At 37.8% G+C, this 24,834-nt stretch overlaps 1 protein-coding gene across 1 annotated transcript in view; it reads left to right on the plus strand.

Annotated features, from left to right (window-relative positions):
- The window catches only part of DPY19L1 (dpy-19 like C-mannosyltransferase 1), a 95,996-nt gene extending 71,501 nt beyond the window's left edge, over positions 1–24,495 (plus strand). Inside the window, exons 15-23 of the mRNA XM_049782173.1 lie at positions 668–739; positions 2,830–2,879; positions 7,083–7,107; positions 7,911–8,030; positions 9,265–9,439; positions 10,823–10,922; positions 12,192–12,317; positions 21,943–22,122; positions 23,422–24,495. Coding sequence (XP_049638130.1) covers positions 668–739; positions 2,830–2,879; positions 7,083–7,107; positions 7,911–8,030; positions 9,265–9,439; positions 10,823–10,922; positions 12,192–12,317; positions 21,943–22,099 — 825 coding nt within the window. The 3' untranslated portion in view covers positions 22,100–22,122; positions 23,422–24,495. The remainder of the gene's footprint in view (positions 1–667; positions 740–2,829; positions 2,880–7,082; positions 7,108–7,910; positions 8,031–9,264; positions 9,440–10,822; positions 10,923–12,191; positions 12,318–21,942; positions 22,123–23,421) is intronic.
- The last annotated feature ends 339 nt before the right edge of the window (positions 24,496–24,834 follow it).

The raw sequence follows: 24,834 nt of genomic DNA on the forward strand, positions 1-24,834 counted from the left end.
TAACTGTAATTTTAACATTACAAACTTAGAGTTATTAAGGTGATGATTCAGATCATTACGTTACGCACATTATTCGAAGCTATAGAAATTGTATAGATAAATAAATTTTATCCCTTTTGTAAATATTAGTCATGTGTAAGTAGGTTAAGACTTTTGTTCTCCACACACTTTAACAAGGAAGCTCATTGCATTGGAAGTAGTATTCACTTTTAGAATTGAACTCTCTAGTTAGAAACTAGCAGAAGTGACCAGTAATCTCTGGTCACGTTTCATACTTGTACCTGAGAGCTGTATTTGTTAGTGTTTTCAGCTCAGTATTTTGAGCAATTTTGTTTCTGTGGAAGCACATCTTTAATGCTTATGATTTAAATTGAACTCTGAAGAAATTAATATTTTTCTTTCACATATTCTTTTAAAAATTAAATGAGTAAACCTGCAGGTTTTTAGTTTAACAATCTCATCTTATTTTTAAGATACTGATTAGTCCAGAATTTAAAACATCTTCAAGTATTTTAGTATTCAAACAAGTCATTTTGGCAGTCATATTGCTTATCTACGATAAGTATTAAAAACATCGATATGAAAAAAATAAATGGGATATTATTGGAAGGGACATCGTATCTATTTGAAATAGCTTTTCCTCTATCAAAATGTTTCTGAATTTCAGACTCCACTGCGGTACACAAAGACATTGTTGCTTCCAGTTGTCCTTGCTGTGTTCATTGCAATTGTTAGAAAGGTATGTCCATGACTCGTGAGTTTTCTTACATAAAATGTATTTTTGTTTTCACATAGTAGCTGGGTATTCTGGCCTTACATGTTAGTGTGGCAGCATGGTTTAATTGAACTATTTTGGTGTGTTCTGTTGGTGATCAGCTTTGATAACTTTTACAAGGTGGGCAGTAGTATCTGTAACTCCATTGCACTGTCAAGCATCAGTTAAAAATATTCTGTCAACCATTATAAAATAAACATGGTAAAAGAGTGATTCATACTTTATAGTTATGTATATATATATATGTGTACATATACATATATAGTTATATATCTTGGAGATATGACCTAAGAATTATTTGGTTCATGAAAATTATTTTTGAGTAATTTTTGATTTATATGTATGTCTTCTCTAAAATACTTTTTATTTAACTTAAGTTTTATTTAACTACATTTCTACTCTGGGATTATGTCTGTTGGTCAAAAAAAAAAAGTAAAATACTAACAATGTATTTCTAAACTTGATAAAAATAATTTTTTCATTGATAGTAAGTGGTCTTTCAAACCTAGTATTGTCACTAAGGGAGTTACAGACTTTGGGGAAAAAAAGAAGTGGTGTAATATTCTTTTTTTTAAGACTTGGGTGACTAATTGCAAGTGTTTAAAGGATGCATTATATTAATCTTTGACTAAAAACTTAATATACATAAAACTTATCTAGTTTGTAACAAGTATTTTCTATATTAGCACAATATTATGTACTGTTAGGATATTCTGAATTATAATTATTGTTTATATTTTCTAGTCTTTCTTGGCTTTGAACTCTCCCAAAATGTTGTACCTATTATTTCAATTGATTGTTTGACAGTACAGTGGGATTCCTGGATGTTGGTGCCCCATCCTGACAGATGCAGGATTGGAAGATCAGAGAGCACATCATATCCATTGGAAAGTGAGGGAGAGCAGTGATGGAACTCTGGCCCTCTCTGGTCTCTGTGTGGCAGTCAGCTTTCTTCCTAGTGATGTCTTACCTGACTTTTACTAGTTTCTGCTTTATGCCAGACTCTGTGCTTCTTTTTCACTTTTGCATACTCTGCATAGGAATGCAACTATCAGAAAATAAGAAAATACTTGATGTTGGCAATCTAGTAGCATTGAAAAAGATTGTCACTTGGTTGGCTGAAGGTAATGAAAACATAAGATCAGGCAAAAAAGCCAAAATGTTTGGTTTAAAGAAGAAACATAAAGTTATTTATTTCTAAACATTTAGAAGCCCTGACACTTAAAAATCAGGTTTTAGTGCCAGGAAATAGCTCAAAAGGGCTGGAGCTTAGGTGTACAGTGGTCCTGGGTTAAGTCCCCACCACTGCATGGTCCCCTGAGCACCGCTGCCCTGGTGATTCCTAGGCCCACTAGGCCCAAACCCAGCCTCAGTAGCAAGCCAAACAACCCACGTGCAACTTAGTAATCACCATAGGTAGACCCTGCCCCCATCTACCTCACAGCCTAGTTGTCCCCTCTACACTCTAAAATAGGACCATTCTCCTAATGGTTTTTATGGGTGACTTTTGGAGGTAGAACTGACCAGAAAAGCATCAGATGGCTCTTCTAGGAGCTGGTCATAACTCTTCGTAGTGTATATTGGGACAGGGTTCTGCTTCAGTTACCTCCTGTTCCACTCTGATTAAATGGGAAAAGTCAGTGAGCAATGCTGATCTTTGTGTTCGTCTCAGAGCCAGCCTAGTTCTGTGTGCTGATAATTAAGGAGCATTACTGACAACCCAGACAGCAACTTTTACTGAAGGTTAATCAGAAAGCAGGTTAAGTCTGAAGAACAAGCAGTAGTCCTTTGCCATTTTTTATTTTCAAGGGTAACATTTGAACATTTGAACAACAAGCCTATTGCTCATTCACAAAAAAGAGACAAACAGACTTGTTGTTTTTGGGTACTGTGCAAATCTAAGCTTCTATTGTTGCAGTTACATTTTTATCTCTTACCTTTTACTTCATATATTTTTAATACGCATTGAAGAATTTGAAGATGCTTTAGTTAGCATCTTAATCCCCTTTCTCCCTGAAATAGCTATTCTAAAGTATTTAAAAATCTATTTGCAGATTGTTGGTGACATGTGGGGTTTCTTAGCCCAACAGCAGACAACTGTTAGGTAAATATGTTTAATTTCAACCTTTCTCTCTCCATATACATTTTAAAAAATATTTTCTATTTATTATGTAATAACTCAGCATATGAGAATTAGTGAGATGAGTATATTATTGTCATGCCCTTCTTTTGCTTCCTTTTCTACTTGCACAGAGTTCAGCACATGACTTATTCCACCCTAATCCACACACTAAGCAATCTGACTGAAGCTTTATCTCAGTCTGTACTGTATCTTGTGCAGGAGTCCTCAAACTTCTTTAAACAGGAGACCAGTTCACTGTCCCTCAGACCATTGGAGGGCCAGACTATAGTTTTTTGTTTTTTAAATTACTATGAACAAATTCCATGCACAATGTGCATGCATATCTTATTTTGAGTAAAAACATAAAGCAGGAACAAATATAATATTTAAAATGAAGAACAAATAAAGTTAAACCAGCAAACTTACCAGTCAGTATTTCACTGGAAACTATTGGCCTGCTTGTGGCAAGCTATAATTTGAGGATTCCTGCCTGAGACTGAGAGGAGGTCTTAAGAGACAGAAGGAGGGGAGTTAGAGAGTGTAACACACACATATCCCACACATGTTCACTGCAACCCAGGCTGAGTCAAAAGCTAAGCAGGACAGGCAGCAGTGGCAAACATATCCAGTGGGCCAGATCAGTGTCCTTGGTGGGGTGCATGGGGCATCTGAGCCGTAGTTTGAGGACCTCTGAGATTGTGCTTTGGGTTAGCAGGGACCTATAATTTTTCTATCATTGGCTTTAGGGCCAGTAGACTTTATTTGAGCAAAGGGTAGGAAAATATAAAACTAGATCTATACCTCACCCTGTACACAAAATACATTTCATATGACACAAAGGTTTAAATATGGGGGGAAAATGAAGCCCTCAATAAACCAAGAGGTGATTGTTATTATTGATAATTTTATGATGAAAGAGGCCTTGTTAATCATGACATAATATCTATAAGCTCACATGAAAGATTAAGAATTTTTTGGTAAAGGTATTATAAACATTATTCAAGTAAAGGGGTATTGGGGAAATATTTGCAGAAAAGGGCGTTGGGGAAAAATTTGTAACATATGACAAAGTCCTACTACTAGTCATCTTATGTAAACATTTTTGATTAATAAGAAGTAATAAGAATCTAAAAAAGCATTAGTTAAAAAGGAATGAAGAAGGTTTTTCTTTTCTGACAATATTCATGGTCCATTTGTTTTCTTTCTATTCTCTAACCATGGCAAGTTGTCATCTGCCCCTGCTGTTCTGCTATGGTTATGCCCACAATGTCGTATTGGAAATAGGAATAAAAGAATGTTAATTCTAGGTTCATCCCTTTGTGAGATTTTTTTGGGGGAAGTAGAAATTGTTGAATTTATGTATTTCTATTTTATTTTCTTTTATTAAAAATATAAAGGAGCCTTATAGTTTATTCTCTTCTAAGTTTCTATAAAGCGGTGATAAATTATTGCATGTTCTCTTGAGACAATCCTTGTTCTTAGAAGCATTTCTTGCTGATATCTGAATCCTTTGAGGGCTTGGGAAGAGGCAAAAGTTTCTGATACGGGGCCCGGAGAGACAGCACAGTGGCGTTTGCCTTGCAAGCAACTGATCCAGGACCAAAGGTGGTTGGTTCGAATCCCGGTGTCCCATATGGTCCCCTGTGCCTGCCAGGAGCTATTTCTGAGCAGACAGCCAGGAGTAACACCTGAGCACCGCCGGGTGTGGCCCAAAAACAAACAAACAAAAATAAAGTTTCTGGTACGTGTAATGTAAAATTTCTGTTCATTTGAGATAGGCAGTTGAATTGAAATTGTATCTAAGAGCTTGGGAAGGAGCTGCAAGTTCTAGCTCTAGCGTGTAGTACTGGAATGGAAAGATGTACCTTTTCATTGAAACAAAGCATTCCTTTCAATAGTAAATAAGCTATTAGTATAATTATATCAAAAACACTGATTTTTCCATTGAAGTGGGATCAGAACATTTCTGAAAGAAGGAAATGTTTACATTTCATTTTGCATAAGCTCCCAGGTTGTATGCCAGGCAGGAGTCCTCAAACTTTTTAAACAGGGGGCCAGTTCACTGTCCTTCAGACTGTTGGAGGGCCAGATTATAGTAAAAACAAAAATTATGAACAAGTTTCTATGCACATTGCATATATCTTATTTAGAAGTGAAGAAACAAAATGGGAATAAATACAATATGTGGCCCGTGGGCCGTAGTTTGAAGACCCCCTGAAGGTAGAAAGTCATTTGAGACATGAGTTACTGATTTCCTATTGTCCAGGGATGCAGGATGTAAAGGAGAGAAGAGGCAGCATGTTGCAGAAAAAATACATTGGTTCTGAAATGAGCCAAAAGATACTCTTGGCTTTGCCACTTAGCTGAATGACTCACTTTCCTCCACAGTAAATTGTGATAAACAGTTGACTTTAGATCAGGATTATCAGAATTAATTGGATGTACTGAGCATTTTAATGTAATGGTGTTCAGTAAAAGGTAATTGTTAATTTTTACTTGGCATTAAGGAAAAAATCAACAAAGTGGTCTCCCATAATTTACTGATATATTAATGCATCAGTTTTCTTAACACTATATTCTCAAATCAAAGTACATACTTTCTGGGTTCTGAGTAGTTTATTGAATTATTAGACCTTTCACTCATTCAAAAGTAGAATTAGAATTCTCTTTGCCCAAGTCTTGTTCAGAAATGGAAATCCAGCTCGCTCTGATAGAAGTGTGTGTTCTCATCTAAGGCATTTTTGTTTTACACCTCGGCATCCTCCCCAAAGTCCAGATTTTTCCATGAGCTCCCTGTTTATCATATCCATATCATATCCATTTGAATTTCTAGTGAGAGCCTTGTACTTTGAGGGTATGTACAAAACCCTGAGTTTGCTTCTCTGCCATCTGCCTCTGCTGACCCTCTCAATCTTCTGGGCACTTCCTTTTTCCTTATGATCATTCTAACCTGATTATGCTCCCACCAAGGACAGTCCTCCCATAGGGCTTGGCATTTCTCTTCTCTTGGTTGGAAATGTCCCAGGTATCTCCCCCAGTCCTCCTTGGAAGATTACCAGGCCAGACTAGCCCCTCAGGCCTCACAAAAAACTCACTTCATTCATTGATCACTTAATGACATTCACCACTGTGGCCACTTTGCGCCACTCTATCCCAGATTTGCATCTTGCCACAGAACTTGGATGCTTGTTTATTTGCTTTTGCTTCTCTCCTATAGTTTGCTCAGTGAGACCACAGATTATTGTCCTTCTTGTTTGTATCTTCAGTGTCATCAGTTTGTATCTTCAGTGCTCAATGAAAAGGCATGACTAGGTGGAAGGTAGATTATGTCCTCTGCTCTTCTTGATTCTTTTTATTTAAGTAGGGAGGGACAGATTGTAACCAACTAAACAGACATATTAAAAACTTTGCTCTGAGGGAGGGACTAGAGGGTAAGTGTGATCAAGAAGCAGAACAGATTACTTGGAGTTACATGTACCTCTGCTGTGGGAAGGAATGTCATTCTGAGAGTGGTACTAGTAGGAGTTACCTGGAGGAGAAGGGGATCAGTCCAAGGAGAGCATGTGTGCTGTGGCAAGGGCAGATGGGTCTAATTGTGAAATATGAAATTCTAATTTAGTCTAAGACTGTGCAATGATTGACTTTCTATTTACATGTGATGAGAATGAACCAGACAGGGTAATAGGTATAGGAGGGAATCACAATAGAGATGTTGGGGAAACCCCTGGGTCTCAATGGGTCTTTCCTTTCTTGAGATTAAAGCCACGAGGCAAAGCTGCAGAGATGCAGGTGGAATCCTGTGTTTATCCATGTATTCCAGAGGTGCTGCTGAGAACAGTTTCCTCAGTAGCTTCCAAGCTCTAGCATCTTCCGTCTATGATGAAGCTGTAGGCTTAGGAAGCAGGTGTGGGATTGGGGAAGCTTCTCGATCCTTCTCTCCTTTTCAAAGGTATCACCACTCACTGTTTTTGTCAGCTTGATGTGTAACAGTGGTCACTATCCCTTAGAAATACATTGTGCTGCAGTATATCAGTGTTTATCAGTTTTAGTTTATATATCTATACACATATATATTTACTTATGTTCCGAAGAAATATTATAGAAGCTATAAATCTCCTTATTTGGAAGGAAATTATGTGGTTGAAGTACCTGAATAAGATTTAATAGTATTATTCTTCATTTCAGGAAACCTCAGTTTGATCATGGCGAGGTAAAGATATCATATTACTAACATTAAAAATTTTTACTCTCATTTTATTTTAATGTTTGCCCATTTTTGGACTTTTAGTTCTAAGAGTTTGATTGTTCTGCTTTTTTGGGGGTGAGGATGGAGAATATACCTGGCAGTGCTCAGGGATTACTCCTGGTAGGCTTGGGGGACCATGGGGGAGACTGGGGATTGAATTCGGGTTAGCCATGTTTGCAAAGCAAGCACTCTACCTTCTATACTATCTTTCTAGCCCCTCTGGTTGGTGAATCCTGCTAATCATCTTCAGAGTAGTAAGCTGAGTATGCCACATGTGTGGCTGTTTAGGAGGGGCATGGTTGTCTTGGTCTTAGTTCAGAGGAGCCCACGTGGTCTACTCAGCCCAGCCTCACAGCATCACTGTGTGTTTCTGGAGCCAGGGAAGAAGTACATGTGACTAGCTGCCTAGGTTGCCTTGTCCTGGGAGTCCTGGAGAGGGCCTCTCCTCAGGCCATCTGGTGACTCTGATGGCTGTTCCATGTGGTGCTGTGCTGCCAGCAGCGATTGTAGCTCCCAAGAACCATTTTCCTTGGTCACTCCAGAGTTGTGGGCTCTGTGAATGATGGGCTTACCAACAGCATTACAAAGTAGCTTCTCAGGGAACTTTAGCCTTCATCAACTAGAGAGGCAGGTAAGTGAGTGCCAAGTCTTGTTTGAGAAATCAGGGTGTTATTTTAAAGTACTCTTTCCTAATTATTCCTTAGGTTAGGGTTCTATTCTTGAATTTATAAATAGTAAAGATGAAAATGATGTCCTCTTTCTTTCAGCTCGTTTATCATGCACTACAGCTATTAGCATATACAGCCCTTGGTATTTTAATTATGAGACTAAAACTCTTCCTGACACCACATATGTGTATTATGGCATCCCTGATCTGCTCACGACAGGTAAGATGGAGGCTCCAGCCTTGGTGTGCATTACAAATGCTGTGATCGTGTGGCCTCCACTCTTGTTATGGAGTAGCCCTAACATAATATTGAATTGAAATATTGAAAGTGCTTTAAAAGTGGTAGTGAATATGTGTTTGTGTACTGACGTTTCCTAAAGGATAAGATCCAAATAACTCCTTAGGTCCTATTCTTCCACGTTCTAAGTTAGTCATTAGTATGCAACAAACATTCAGTGTAGGCAGGATTGATGAATGATGATGATAGAAATGGTATTGATAGAAAGCACAGGTTAATTATTGAAATAATTTTTGTTTTGACATTTCTATCACAAAGAATTCTAATAATTTTAAGTTACTAGTTCTTTTTCAGTATAAAGCATAATTTCTAAAAAATTCACTTGAGTATACACATTTATATGCATGGTCTTGATTTTCATTTCTTAAAATCTTGTTGAAGTATGTGGGTGGCTTTCTGCCTATTGTCCAGGTAACTGGCCTCAATTCTGTGTTCATAGATGTGTATTCTTCCAGTGTGACACCTTTCCATCCTGCACTCAGCCATGGTGTTCAGCAAGTCTGCTGAGCATGACACCCTGCTGGAGGGAGGAGGGCAGAGTAGTAGATAGAAAAAGTCAAAAAGAAGAAGTATACAGGTTAGATAGACTCTTAAGGAGTCCAGCTTTGCAGATAAGAGGAGAAATCATTGTCAGAAAGAATGGGGGGCGGGGGTGGGGTGGGGTGGAATTATCTCTTAGAAGGGAGACACCGGAAGCTCTTGTTGGAAAACCAGAGCTCCTGCTTTCCTGAGGCTGCCCTGAGGGATTGCCACTCTAGGCTGGCCTCATAAGTGGGTTCTGGAACCCACACTGATAATGACCCTTACCTATTTGAATTTTCAACACTACTGCCTTGAAATTCTTAATGACTTGAATAATTTGCATTTTCACTTTGAGCCAAGTCTGGGAAATTATGTGCGTGGTCCTTGTCTTACCAAAGGTAATAAATAGTGTTAAAAAGTTCAAAGACCTTTTTTAAGCTATGTTCACCTGCCTAATTTAGTAGTGGCATTGTCTGGTCCCTGGTGTCATTGTTTCTGGAACACTGTCTTAGGATAATTCTTCCTATACCTGGGAATCTAGCAGAACCTAGCTCTTCTTGGGAAGAATTTTATCTGATTAGCTGCACAGTGCTTTGTGCTAACAGTCATTAGTGTGTTCTTTATTTCATTTCAGCTATTTGGCTGGCTCTTTTGCAAAGTACATCCTGGTGCTGTTGTTTTTGCTGTATTAGCAGCAATGTCAATCCAAGGTTCAGCAAATCTGCAAACTCAATGGAATATTGTAGGAGAATTCAGCAATTTGCCACAAGAAGAACTTATAGAATGGATCAAATATAGTACAAAACCAGGTAAAGAAAAGAAAGTCCTGTTTGTAGCTAGGACTTTTTACATGATATAATATATCCATTAAAAAATCCTAAACTTCATTTACTCTCTAGTAGCTGTTCTCTGTCTAAGCATAGCTACTTCTATAGTCACCAACCAGTAAAGGAGGGTCCATCATAGTTACTTACATTTTACAAAGAAAACATTGCTCGGTGGGCTGGAGTGATAGCGCAGCAGGTAGGGCGTTTGCCTTGCACGTGCCTGATCCAGGTTTGATCCTAGACAGTTCATACAGTTCCTGAGCCTGCTAGGAGTGATTTTTGAGCACAGATCCAGGAGAGCCCCATGAGCATCTCTGTGTAGCCCCCTAAAAAATAAAAAAAGAAGAAAAAAGAAAAGAAAACAAAGAAAATGTTGCTCATTTTATATAGTTATTTGTTTTGCTATTTTCCATAATATATTCTTTTTAGATATTCATTCTGTCTTATGTGCCACAATTTAAAATACGTTTGTTTTACTTACTTTCCTAGTGAAAGTTTTATCTTTATCTTTTGGAAGCTTTCTTGAACAGACTTGTGGAATATGGTTTCTTCCCCATATGCACAGAAGGAGATTTTTCATTTTCATATGTATGAGTACCAAATCAGTTCATTCTTGCTTGTTTCTATGAAATTTTCCTACTCAGTTACTTTTTTCCTCAAATCAGGGAAATTCCCTCTGTGGGAACCCTCTGTCGGAGCTTCCCAAATATTGTTTAGAAAATCTGGAACCCCTTCTTGCTACACTCAGTCACTGGACCTGACAGCTCAATACCAGGGTCCACCAAGGAAGCTGTACTGTCCAGACCCTACACAACATCACACCCTGTGTTCTAGGGCCCATGAACAGGCATCTCAATGTTATTTCCCTAGCCCAGCAGCAGCTTATATGTAGGTGACTGGGTTCAGGCCCTGGTGTACATAACTCTACACATAATCAACACAAATTTTGTCTAATGATTGAAACCAGTCTTCCAGGGAGAAGAGCTTACCCAGTCCTCATTTTTAATTGCCACTATAGCAGTCCCCTGGCTCTATTCTGGTCCTGACCTTGAAACATGAACAAGTTAATACTGGTGCATATGACCATTGGTTCACACTTGCTTTCTCATTGGACAGACTATCAAGAGAAATTTGTTATTTTCACCAAAATTTAATATTACGCTTCAGCAGCAAAGTACTGTCTGACAAAAAGGAGCATTGTTCACATGACCACCAGATGGCAAGAAACACAGTTGTAGTGCCTGTAACAGAGTGCTTGGCCATGAACCTCTGGGCCTCATTCTGTCCTCCCATAGTATAGTTGTGTCGACTCGCCGAAACTGGTTCCCTGAGGATCTTACTTAGAACTGCATTCCTGCTTTGCAGATGCAGTGTTTGCAGGTGCTATGCCTACAATGGCCAGTGTGAAACTCTCTGCCCTTCGGCCCATTGTGAACCATCCACATTATGAGGATGCAGGTTTGAGGTTAGTATATGCTTGGCTCATTTTGAAAACAAAATTTTCTTACCAGTAATGAGAAAGGCAGCAAAATAATGAGACATATTTGAAAGGACTTGTTGAATTCAGATTTTATAGTGTTAGGGAAGAGAAGAATGCAGAGCAAAGGCTGCCAAATGAGAGCAAACTAGAAGCTCTAGAAGGCAGTAAAACCTATAGCCTCAGGGATGATCCTCTACTAAGGAACAATAGGGAATCTGCCATCATAGTTTTCTGAAAGGTTGACCAGGCCCATGGTTGTTCTAAAGCTCCCTTGACAGTTTCTTAGCCTATAATTTTTACTTCCCTTTTCTTAGGAGCTGTTTTTCTTAGTTTCTGAGGACTCCGTTGAAATGGAATCCCATTTAAAGAGAGTGCATTTTTTTGTTGTTGTTCTTATTTTACTTTATTTTTTTACAAGTATAGCATACTAAAATGATTCTGTTTTTTGCTTTGTTACTTTTCTTGTTAGATTCTTGCATTCTCTGGGAAAACTGAATAGATTTCTTTTTGATGCAATTTTTGGAATTGGTCCAGCCATTCATTGCCTACGTGAATGTGAATGATTAATATATTCTTTTGTGGAACAATAGAACATACATTTCATACTTAAATTTCCTTTTGGGCCAAAAAAAAAAAATAAAATCAACTTCAGCAAGCTGGTTTCCAGAGAATTGTGCTCAGTAGTTTAGGGGTTTGGAGTTTATTTATTTATTTATTTAGGTTGTTTTTGTTTTCAACTCTAGAAATAAAGTGGAGAGGTATTCAATGCTATTCTTTTGACATGAGAGTTGGATCAGCTGGGAGGGTGGTATGGGACGGCAGCTGAGAGGTGGTGTGTGTGTGTGTGTGTGTGTGTGTGTGTGTGTGTGTGTGTGTGTGTGTGTGTGTGTGTTTCTCAATGTCCCTATGCAGGCAGCTGAGAGGTGGTGTGTTTGTGTGTGTCTTTCCCTGTGTGTGTGTGTGTGTGTGTGTGTTTCTCAATGTCCCTATGCAGGCAGCTGAGAGGTGGTGTGTTTGTGTGTGTCTTTCCCTGTGTGTGTGTGTGTGTGTGTGTGTGTGTGTGTGTGTGTGTGTGTGTTTCTCAATGTCCCTATGCAGGCAGCTGAAAGGTGGTGTTTTTGTGTGTGTCTTTTTCCTAATGTCCCTATGCAGGAATTCCTGTGAATAATACTTTCTTGACCCGATTATTTTTATATTTTCTTCTAGTTTGCATCATTGCTTTTTTTCTAATAGTTTAATTATTTTTCTTTAAAGAGCCAGAACGAAAATAGTTTATTCAATGTATAGTCGGAAAACAGCTGAAGAAGTCAAGAGAGAACTAGTAAAATTACGAGTGAATTATTACATTCTAGAGGAATCTTGGTGTATAAGAAGATCCAAGTGAGTATCAGTTAAAGTTTTATGTTTGTAAAACTTGAAAACTAAGTTCAGTTTCATGGCAAGTTCTGTACTAGTTTGGAGAAAAATTATATTATAATAGTTTGAACCGGAGTTTCTTCTTTCCTGCATGCATTAAATATATTTCTCTTAAAAGAATGGGCTAGAGAGATAGTACAACAAGTAGAGTGCTGGCCCAAGTTTGATATGCAGCAACACACATGCTTTTTGGCCCCACCTAAAGTGATTCCTGAGCAGGGAGCCAAGCTTAATCCCTGAACCCACAACAAAAACAAGTAAAACAAAAAAGGATTTTGTATATTTCCTTAAAGATTTCAAACTGACCCCTATTAATAGTATCCCATATGCTTTCTCTTTACCTCCTAATATTAAGACTTGAACATATTTTTTTCAAAGATTTCCAAGTAAGAGAAATGTGGCTAATAAATGCCATGGTTAGGGTCCCCTACTATACCTCACGACCTGTGACAGTTCTCCTTTACCACCACATCCTCGAAATACCTTTCTTTTCTTTTTTTTAAATAATTTTTATTGTGACCAACATGAATTACAAATCTTTCACAGTAATATTTAAGGTACATAGTGACATTGAATCAGGGATATTCCACCACCAGTGTTGTCCTCCCTCCACCCCTGTTTCCAGCATCCCCCTCTTTTGCCCCCCTCTCCCCAGACTGCTACTATAATTGGTCCACTCTGTCTATAGCTTGTTGTAGATTAGGTATCATTTCTGTTGTTATTGACTTTGGTTTGGTGTTTAAGTCTGATCATTTTTTATTTCTACTAAATGTTCATAAGACTGTTGGGTCCGTTCTTTCTTTCCTCAATTTATGAGGCAGAACAAGATGATTCAAGTTATGTGGTTCTGTTTAAAAAAATGAGAAGAATGAAAAAAAAGAAAACAAACAAACAAAAAACTGGAGTAGTCTGTCTAGAAGTTATAAACATCTCTGACCAACGCATGCTTTCATCAAGTAGGGAAACAATTGGTGTGATCCATTTTCTGGGGGTTGTAGGTTAGTGTTGCTGCAGAGAAGTTCACTAAGGCAACAACTCTAGAAATTAGTAGAGCTTAGAAGCCATGGTGAGTTATCAACTTTAAAGTGAGATGCTGCAGCAGTCTTTTGGAAGCAGCAGTGGGTGATGGTATCTTTGTTCTCTAAGGAGCTCAAACAAGATCAGTTTTGTTAGAATTAAGGTACTTTGTGGAATAATATTTACCACTGTTCAAATACTCAGTGTTTCAAGAGAAGCCTTCAGGGATTGTATTGTGATACTTAGCCATATTCTATGCCACCTATTTCAACAATATGCCAAGGTGTGAGATAAAGTATTGGAATCCTTACTGCTTCAGGAATGAAAATAGATTTGTAATTACAGCATCTACAGAGCTTTGCGCATAAGAGAGCTCAAATGGTGATTGATTTCTGAATGATTTTTCTCTGAGTATGTGTTGAATGACTTGAATTTAATTATGATCTATAGAAATTCCCCTTATAATTTAGGAAATTCTTAAGTGTAAGAATCTTTATAAATATTCAGAATATAGATTTCTATACTTGCCTTTAACTTGGCTATTTATATTTTGTCAAAAAGCCATAAACATCTTTCCTAGTAATTTTACGAAGACAATAGAATGGTGGACTGATATTTGTACCTAGAAGAATTCAGCTTCTGCTGAATTTGAGATTTGAGATTTGTTTGGGTCAGTGTTCTCCTAAGCAGTGCTCCAGGGCATGGGAGGGGTGTAAAGGTTTGATGCCTGGACTTGGTGGTGTCAGGAACTTTATGATGCCATGTAACAAGCTCAGGACCTCCACATTTAAGCATGTGCTTGAGCCCGTTATGCTTTCTCATGGCCTTTGGACAGAGCATTTGGCCAGCCTCTCAGTCCTCTTTAATGGTCTTCACACTTCAGTGTGGTCATCCTGAGATACTTGTAGGGCACCAGGAAGAAACAACATTTTCTAACCTTTTCACTCAGATTAAAAAGGAACCTCTATATAAGGTAGTTCCTTCTTTTGTTTTAAGACCCTGGTATTATGACTGGGAGAATTGTACAAGTGGGTCATTCTGTGTTCTGAGATGTTGGTTAAGTGGGGCACTCTGTACAATATCTGTGAGATACTGGTGGCATTTCCTGGGTTTGCCTAACTGCAGTAGTCTCATGTTCTTATTGAAAGAATATTCTTCTCTCTCTCTTCTCTCTCTCTCTCTCTCTTCCTCTCTTCCTCTCTCTCTCTCTCTCTCTCTCTCTCTCTCTCTCTCTCTCTCTCTCTCTCTCTCTCTCTCTCTCAAGAAGGGACGAAAAACCAGTTTGGGAAGCAAAACTATTGATCTTGGGCAGTACACTGGGCTTAATTATTTTTCTTTTGTGCCCTTTTTGCCCAAGAAATTTTTTTTGTTTTTTGGGTCACACCCAGCAGCGCTCAGGGGTTACTCTTGTCTTTATGCTCAGAAACTGCTCCTGGCAGGCTTGGGGGACCATATGGGATGCCAGGATTCAAACCACTGTCCTTCTGCATGTAAGACAAATGCCCTACCTCCATGCTATCTCTCTGGCCCCCTTGCTCAAGAAAATTTTAAGCAACCTATACAAATGATATAGTTATTGAAAGTAAATAATTATTTTTATTAAAATATCATGATTTACAAGATTGTTTAGAACTTCAGGCATACAATGTTTCATCACCGATGTCACCATAAATGTCAGCTCTTCCTCCAATGCTCCCAGATTTCTTCCCATTCTCCAGCCTGCCTCCTTGATAGTCAGATTTTTTTCTTTTAATGTTTTTCATTTGGGGGCATACCCAGCAGCAATCCTCAGGATTTGCTTCTGGCTCTGCACTCAGCAATCACTCCTGGCAATACTTGAGGTTTGAAATGGTTAGTATCCTGTGTTCAAAATAAAATGTATTCAAATGCTCATTGTAAGTGAATTTTAGTTACTCTATCATTCTCACTTCTATCTATATTTCCTCATTAATATCAATGATGAGTTGACCTAAAACTAAAATAAATAAATTCAGAGAATTCTTCAAATTTTTACTAATGCTATTTAAAGCTTTAGCTGGCTAGCCTGGAGAAGCTTTAGGAATCTCAGGTAAGGAGTGAAGGATGTTATACTTTATGGACCTTCTAGGTAACTCTTTGCCCACTTTATCTTAAAAGTAATTGTCCTCTGAAGCTCAGTAGTTTCTGATTTGCAAATGGTTCAGTCTTTGCTACCTCATCCCTATGAAATGCCTATATTGAACTTAACATGTGTGAGGAAAGTAACTGGTAGGAAGCCCAAGCCCTTACATCTCACCATATGCATTTTAGTAGTACCAGTGTCAGCATGGATATGCCTGGCATTCCTCATGGGACCTTTTGTGGAGAATACTTGAAGTTGATGTAGCCCTTTGGCAGAGCAAAAGTACTACAGTTTTGGAAAGTTTGGCTTGTAAAAAGACAACTGCATTGTGATTTTTTAATAGAAAAATGAAGAACATTTAAAATACCCATCTACGAAGATATGGTTCTATAGGGCTTTTATTATCCCAAAAATTGAAAACACATTCTTTCTTCTCCAAAACACATGGGATATTATCCAAGATAGCTCACATGGTGAGCCACAAAACATACTTCCATAAAATTCAAAAGTATAGAAATTGTAACAACTAACTTCTCAGACAATGATGCACTTAAAATAGAAATGAATTACAAACAGAAATAGAGAAATAATTTTAATTCCTGGAAATGAGTCAGAAGGAAATCAAAAGATTCCTGGAAATAAAGAAGAATGAAGACAAATTAATAGAAATAGTGAGACACAGCAAAAGTGGTATTAAAAGGAAAACTTATACCTTTGTAAGCATTATCAGGAAGAAAGAAGGGCCTACATAAACTATGTAATGAACAGCTTAAAAAATTGGAAAGTGCCCTACAAAATAAACCAAAAGCAGGCAGGCAGAAGGAAATAATAAACTTAGAGCAGAAATTAATGACACCCAAAAAAACAATCCAAAGATCAATGAGAGTAAGATTTGGTTCTTTGAAAAAATAAGCAAGATTGATAAACCATTAACAAGACTCACAAAGAGAAAGAAACTTAATAAACCAAATTAGATATGAAAGGAGGAATGTCACAACATATACTACAGAAATTCAAAGGGTAATCATTACTTTGAGAATCTGCCACAAAACAAGAGAACCTGGAAGAAATAGATTCTTGGACTCCTATAACCTCACAAGTTTGAACCAAGATGATTTGGAATACTTGAGCAGACCTATCACTGTTGAGGAAATTGAAATGATAATCCAAAGACTTCCCCCAAAACAGAAGCCCAGGTACACCTGGATTCACTATAGCCAATTCTTCCATGCTTTTCTTGGAAATTGAAGAAACAGAAACCACACACACACAAAATCAAGAATTATAGGCCCAAATCCTCGATGAACACAAATACAAAGATCCTCAACAAAATTCAACAAATAGAATTCAACAGTTCATTAAAAAGATCATACTCCATGACTGAATAGGATTCATCCCAGAGACGCAAGGATAGTTAAACATATACAAGTCAATCAATATAAGACGCCATATAAGGGGCCGGAGAGATAGCATGGAGGTAAGGCATTTGCCTTGCATGCAGGACGGTGGTTCATTCCGGCATCCCATATGGTCCCCTGAGCCTGCCAGGAGCGATCTGAGTGTGTAGCAGGATTAACCCCTGAGCACCACCGGGTGTGACCCAAAACCAAAAATAATAAATAAATAAAAGATGCCATATCAATAAAGGAAAACATAGAAATCATATTATCATAGCAATAGGTACAGAGAAATTATTTGACAAGGTCCAACACCCACTCATGATAAAAACTCAATAAGATGGGATTTGAAAGAACTTTTCTCAATATAGTCGAGGTCATTTACCACAAATCTATGGTAAATATTATACTTAGTGGGGAAAAATTATGAGTCTTTCCTCTAAAATATGACACCAGACAAGATTGCTGTCTCTTGCATCCTATTCAGTATATCTTATTCAATTCATATATTCATATTCATAGTCAATATTATTCAATATATTCAACATATATAATATATATTCAGTATAGTACTGGAACTACTTGCCATAGCACTTAGGCAATAAAAATATATCAAAGGCCTCCAGATAGGAAAGGAAGAAGTCAAGCTCTCACTATTTGCGGATGGCATGGTACTATATCTAGAAAACCCTAGAAACTGTATTAAAAAGCTTTTAGAAACAATAGTTTGTAGCGACATGTAGTGACATGCCTCAAAATTAATATGCAAAAATCCATGGCTTTTCTAAATATAAATAAAGATGAGAGATATTTAAAAAACAATCTCATTTACAATTGGCAATATTTTCAAAACATTGAAATTCAATCCCTATAAATAATACCCATTATATTTTTTAAAGAAATAGATCAAACACTCCTGAAATTCATATGAAACAATAACCCTTATCAGGATCCAGAATCAAAGGATGAGACAGCACAAACAAAACAAAGCAAAACAAAATTTATTCTGTCAACCAACAAGCTACAAAGTGGCCAGCCAGGGCTACCTTCCACAAGAGGTGACTCCATCCAGGGGGTCAAACACCAGGAATATAGAGCTTGAAGCATAAAGTCTTGACCTTTAAGTTGATAGGCTGTTGTCTAGGATGTTTCATTATGTCCTTTTATATCTAAAGTGGTATATTGTGGTTTATAGGACCTTAGGGGTCTCTGTCATTATTGTTGGGAGAGAAACTTAACCCTTAAATGTAATCTTAGCCTTGTTAGCCTTTAATGGAAACTTAACATTGGTTTGACAAAATGGAGTCCCTTCTGCTCTCAACTTCACAGCCTCCATAAAAAGCTAAAGCAATTCTTGGGGAAAAAGATGAGAGGCATCACTTTGCACCGACTTCAAATTGTACTCTAAAATAGTAGTCATTAAAACATCCTGGTATTTGGAATAAAGACAGACTCTCAGATCACTGGAAAGACTTGAATATTCTGAGTCTGATTTCCCAGGTTATACACTCAATTAATCTTGGATAAAGGGGCAAGAAATAGGAAGTGGAGCAAGGAAAACCTCTTTAATTGGCGTTGGAAAAACTGATCAGCTAAATGCAAAAAACGTCAATTCGGAACTCTCTTTAATGCCATGCACAAAAGGCAAATCAGATTAACAACCTTGATATCAAACCTGAAACATAGAGGTACATAGAGGAAAATGTAGGCAAAATACTCCATGATATTAAAGGTAAAGGTATCTTCAAGATTGAAACTGGCTAAGCAAGTGGAGGCAAAGATTAAAAACAAAAACAAAAACAAAAAAAACCTAAAACTAAAAAGCTTCTGCACTTCAAAGGAAATGGTGACTAGACTACAAAGATTCCCCAGGGAATGGGAGAAACTATTTACCCAGTATCTCTCTGATAAGGGGTACATATCTATGATATACAAGACCTTAGTAGAGTTTCACAAGAACAAAACCTCTAATCCTGTCCTAAAATGGGGAGAAAAATGAACAGACCTTTCCTCAAGAAATTTAGACGGTCAAATGGTATATGAAAAAAATTTCCACATCATTAATGATCAGGGAGTTGCAAACCAAAACAATGAGGTAGCATCTCAGACAACAGTAACTGGCACACATCACAAATAACAAGAGCAACCAACAGTGCTGGTATGAATGTGGAGGAAAAGGAACTTTTATTCCTTGCTGTTGGGAATGTAGACTGGTCCAGACTTTTTGGAAAACAATATGGATATTTATCAAAAAACTAGAAATTGAGCTTTCATATGATCCAGCAATAACTCTCCTAGAAATATGTGTTAGGAGCCAAAATCATGGTAAAAAGCCCTTTGCATTCATATGTTCATCTCAGCACTGTTCACAATAGCCATACTCTGGATAACCTAGTTTGCCCAAGAACAGATAAATCAATAAAGAAACTGTGGTACCTCTACACAATGGAATGCTACACAGCTATTAGAAAAAATGAAGTCATGACATTTGCATGGATGGATATGGTGTATATTATGCTGAGTGAAATGAGTTTGAGGGAGAGTGATAGAATGTTCTCACTCATTTGTAGGTATAAAAAGGTAAGTTATATGGTAATAGTACCCAGAGACAATAGAGACACATGCTAGGAAGACCAGTCCATGTTAGGAAGCTTGCCACAAATAGCAGAGGAGTGTATTTAGGGTAGAGAAGAAATCACTATGGCAATAATAGTTGGAAATGATCACTCTGGACAAGAACTGGGTTCTGAAAGGAGATTGAAGTGATATGCATTATACCCCTTTAGCAACATTTTTCTTTTGGGGGTTTTTGGACCACATCCACTGACGCTAGGGATTACTCCTGGCTATGCGCTCAGAAATCGCTCCTGGCTTGGGGGACCATATGGGATGCCCAGGAATCGGAGAAACACAGTCCATCCTAGGTCAGCTGTGTGCAAGGCGAACGCTCTACCACTGCGCCACCACTCCCAGTATTGCAAATCACAGTGTCTAAAAGAAAAAAAGGAGAGAAAGATAGTGAGTTAGAGAGGGACAGAGAAGGAAAATTTCAGTCCCAGAGGCAGGCAGGGGGAGGGTGGATGGGAGACCGGGGAATTGATGGTGGGAAATGTCTACTGGTTAAGGGTGTCATACATTGTATGACTGAAACTCAATCATTTGCAGTTGTGGGGGAAAATAAACAACTAATATGAGCAACTTTGTAACAGTTTTTAATTAATTAAAAAGATCAATTAAATAAAATCACAGGACCAGTAGCAACTATCAAAACAAATGAAGGGTATGTTTATGTGCTATATGGGAAGAGGCCACTTTGTGTGTGTGTATATGTGTGGCCAGTGAATTTCAGAATAATTTTGTGTGTGTATGTGTGTGTGTGTGGCCAATGAATTCCAGAATAATTTTCTTTCTTGGAGAAGCATCTGAGGAACATCTGTCTAGGGAAAACATAGGCAGAAGCCCGTGTTTGCATGTGTGTGAGTCTGAACTCGGATGAAGAGGGTTCCGCAGAATGTGCACAGTATTGTTACAGAGCAAGTTCTGAGAAATAGCTGTGGATAGGCCTGTGTATCCAGGCTTTTAGACTGGTTGCTGAGCTCTAATTTAAAGAGGACATTAACAGGGAAGTTGTGCCGGACACTCCTATTTCGAAAACCTGTGGCTCAAGGTTCCCCCTTGAGCCTTGCCAGCAGTGATTCCTGAGCTCAGAGCCTTGATCATCTCAGGATGAGAAGCTAGTAAACATAATTAATTAATTAATAATTAATAATTTAGTATCAGTTCAATTTTCTATAAATTTCTCTTGGATTTATTTTAATAAAAACAATCAAAATCCCTAGCCAGCATGAATAGTAATATCTATGAAACAGGTTTTTTTTTTTTTGGAAGAAGGGAACATACTCAATCTGGGCTTATTCCTGTGTCTGTGCTTAGGGATCATTCCTTGCACACTCATGGGGTGTCAGGGGTCAAACCTGGGTCAGCCGCATGGAAGACAAGCTTCCTACCTGCTGAACTCTCACTCCAGACCCATAAAACCATTTTTTAAATCTAAATGCTAATTAATTTGAAGAATTTACCTGAGCAAGTTTCACTTTATACTGACTGTCTTCTCTTACATCATTCTTTATAATAATGCGTTGCTTTTAAGATGTAACTCTCTAGGGGTCGTAGATATAGCACAGTGGTAGGGTATATGCCTTTCATAAAGTCAATCCAGGATGGATGGTGGTTCGAATCCTGGCAGCTCATATGGTCCCCGGAGCTTGCCAGGAGTAATTTCTAATTGCAGAGCCAGAAGAAACTCCTGAATGCCTCCAGGTGTGACCCCAAAACAAAAAATGTGACTATCTGTGTAGAATGTGAACTTAAATTTAAAAAATCACAGTTGAAGGGCCAGAGAGATAGCATGCAGCCTACCCAAACATACCCGGGTTTGAACCCCAGCAATCCCATTTGGTCCCTTGAACCTGCCAAGAGTGATTTCTGAGCACAGAGCCAGGAGTAACCCCTGATGGTTCTGGCTGCGGCCCAAAAACAAAACCAAAAAAAAAAAAATACAGTTGATTTGAAGTTGATCAGTGTGAGCACAACATGTATACCAATTACAGTGTGAAAATGTAATGTCTCTGTGCTGGACTCAGAGCTAAATAAATGTATTCCTCATAGTTTTCTCAAAATAGCTCTGTCAAGACTGTTCCCATGTCACTAATCTAAGAGAAAGTCTTAGTAAACTGTCCAGGATCATTCTTGGTCAGTAGCAAAGACAGAATTTAACCTAGCTCTCTTACCTCACCACCTGAAATCATGGATTTTGTTGATTTGTTTCTTTGATTATAGTCACATTTGTAGCATTAATCTGCCTGTTCTGAAGAGGAATAAAGATAGCTTACAAAAATATATTATGATAGGGTTCTTTAAAAAATCAGAGGGTGAATATAAAAAGGGTTTTCTGGCTTGTCTGTCATTATTTAGCATGGCATATGTGTCATTGATGGCAACACTTGACTTTAGTAATATCTCAGTGATGTATATTGTATGCCATAGTTACTTACTCTGTGCTTAATTTTTCTAGACCTGGTTGCAGTATGCCTGAAATTTGGGATGTAGAAGACCCAGCAAATGCTGGGAAGCCACCCTTATGTAACATCCTGGTGAAGGAGTCAAAGCCTCACTTCACCACAGTCTTTCAGAACAGTGTTTACAAAGTCTTGGAAGTACTAAGAGAGTGACCCAGCCTGCGGAGACTGCATCAGTAATGCTTTTCAGGTTTTGCTAATAAGTTATGCAAAATTTTTCATTTGAATAAAACTTTTATAAGTACCCTTTTCCAAATATAAAACAACTTTTGTCAATATGAATGTCATGTTGATTAAAAAATACCTTTTTGAACCAATTAGTGTTTCAGTGCACCCTGAAAAATTTGCTATGCAAATGGGTATATGCTTGCATTAAATATTTGTGTGAAAATGAGCAAAACTACTTGTATAAGAAACCTGGTTGGTTTGATGACAAGGATGATCCAAGAACACAGTCACTTCTAAGTCTTGTGGGGCTGCAGGCACCCCCTTGTTGGTCTTTCTGCCTCTTTTCTTGTCCCTGGAAGTGCCCTTGATCCTGTCCTTTATGCCATCTGTTGGCTTCTTGCCACCTGCAGCAAGAACAGGGAGAGCAGACAAGAATTTTTTATGTGGAATTCCATTTATTCAACGTCTTCCTGTTTTCTTTGTTCTCTTTTAATGAGACATCTGTCCATTTTTAATCCAGACTCTTAGACCTGATGATTAAGACAGAATCCTTTCACTACCAAGCATGTGACATTATTGCTTCTTTCTCTCTTTCCCTCCCCTCCCAGAGGCTTTGTCAATACATGTTGCTCACTCATTTCTTTGCTTATCCAGTATGTAAACTTATTTTAAAAAATTTCATTGCAGTTGTATTTTTTCTCATTTTTAGTGTAATTCATGATTACATTTTAACACATTTAATACCACTATAAAGTTTTTCATGTTTAAGTATGGTTTTAAGAAAAACTATATTGAACAACTCCAATATAGTGTATCTAGAAACTAATGTATATTTGAATACAGATCATTTATGATGAAACAGTAGAAACTGTAGTATGTGGATTTAATTTCTCTTTTAAAATAAAACATAACTAATTTTCTGTCAAAAGAGTAAATAGATAATTATTAATGGAGTTTTTATATTTAGTTTTTAAAGTTGTCTATCTTTAATAAGACAAGACCTTAAGCCTTCTATAATTTTGGTTTCCAAAACAATATTTCTGTATGAAGACTGAATAAATATATGAAGACTGAGTTTATTCAGTCTTGCTTCTTACCTTTCTCTTCTTGCTTATTTTTATTTTGAAAACTTTTCAAGCCTCCTTTGAATTCCTAGTATGAATTTTTGTTTCTTAGAAGTAATTTGTGTGAAATGAGATTCTTCAAATCATTGACTCCTTGGAGCTGTGAGAAATAGTTTAAATTCGAAACCAACTACAACTCCAGTGAACTACCCACTTAATCAGTGTTCTCTTTATCAACTGCAGGCAGAGTCCCTCAGTGTGGATTGTCCTTGAGACCCGACACCTCAGGGATGCTTTCCGGTGCCCACTCCTGGGAGCTGCCGAAGAGCTGTTCTCTTTCTGCCTCTCCCCAGTGCCCAAGGACAGGCCTGCTCTGGTGGGACACTCACTTGCTTGGAGCAGAAGCTGCAAAACAGCATCACCCTGCTTGAGTGCACAACCCCAGGCCGTGAGGTGCATCTAGGGGAGCTCCCCACTCAGAAGTAGCCTGGAGGTTCTGCTGGCAACTCAGCTCCTCTAGATCACCCCTGACCTCCCTGCTCAGTTGCTGGGTGACTTCTTTCTCAGGCAGCTGCAGCCAGGCAGTAGTGGAGCATTGCACTCACATCTGGCTGATTCAGTACAGTTGCAACTTAGTTGTTTTGTTTTGTTTTTCAAGTCTTATTTTTTTTAATTACGCTGTATTCTGTCTGCCTTCCAGTAAGTTTTTTCTTAACAAGTTCACATGTAATGTTTAGCAATTCTATACAGTAAAACATTAGAATCCTGTTACCTGTGCTGGAAAGCCTCCAAAGTCGTTGGATTTGATTTTTGTTCCAGAAGAAGCCTTTAGTAACAGTATGTATTAATGTAACCCCACCAGCAAGCTGTATTTCAGCCAGTTTAGAACGGAGGCCTCAGGCTCTCTGCACTTGCTGCCTTGGTCCTATCTGGTAGCAGCCGGTGCTATAGATTATAAAGATCTTTTATGGCAACATAGAGTAGTAATAGATTCTGTATCCACGACAAAGCAGTATTAAAGCTCAGTATTTTACACATTTTTAGCTTTTGAAATATTTTTGCTTTAACATGAAGAAAGCTAGATGGACCATGAGCTGATGAAAATAATCACTTATGAAATTTGAGTAATAAAGTCAGGACAGTTGTGTTCCAAAAATTAAACCTCTAAAAACACATGGCGGGAAACTGCATCGTCAAGGAGAAAATTGAAGGATGTATCGGGAATAGAGGGATATTGCATAGGAATATTGTATTTTTATGAATTTTATGACAGTTGTTTACATGTACTATGTTAAATAAAAAAGATGACAAAGTGGATTTTTGGCTGTGGTTACATTTCTCATTGTGACACTGAACTCATCTGACCTTGTTCTTTAGAAATAACCACACACAGCTCTATGTCAACTTGCAGCTCTGAATAATGTAAAAGAATTAGAATTATGATGTGTGGAGGTATGAATCTGCTTTGTTCCCTTCACAGAACTCCCTTTTAACTACATATTTAGTTGTATAGGTATTGAGATTATGCATCATCTTCTTGTATTTATGGTATTGCCACTTAGATTACTTCATTGTTTTAAGAGACACCATTGTTCTAAAATCATAGCTTGGGGACAATTCCAGAGTAGCTGAAAGCTTTTTCTCTCATACATTAAG

Source organism: Suncus etruscus, chromosome 10 (assembly GCF_024139225.1).
Source record: "Suncus etruscus isolate mSunEtr1 chromosome 10, mSunEtr1.pri.cur, whole genome shotgun sequence".
NCBI lineage: Eukaryota > Metazoa > Chordata > Mammalia > Eulipotyphla > Soricidae > Suncus > Suncus etruscus.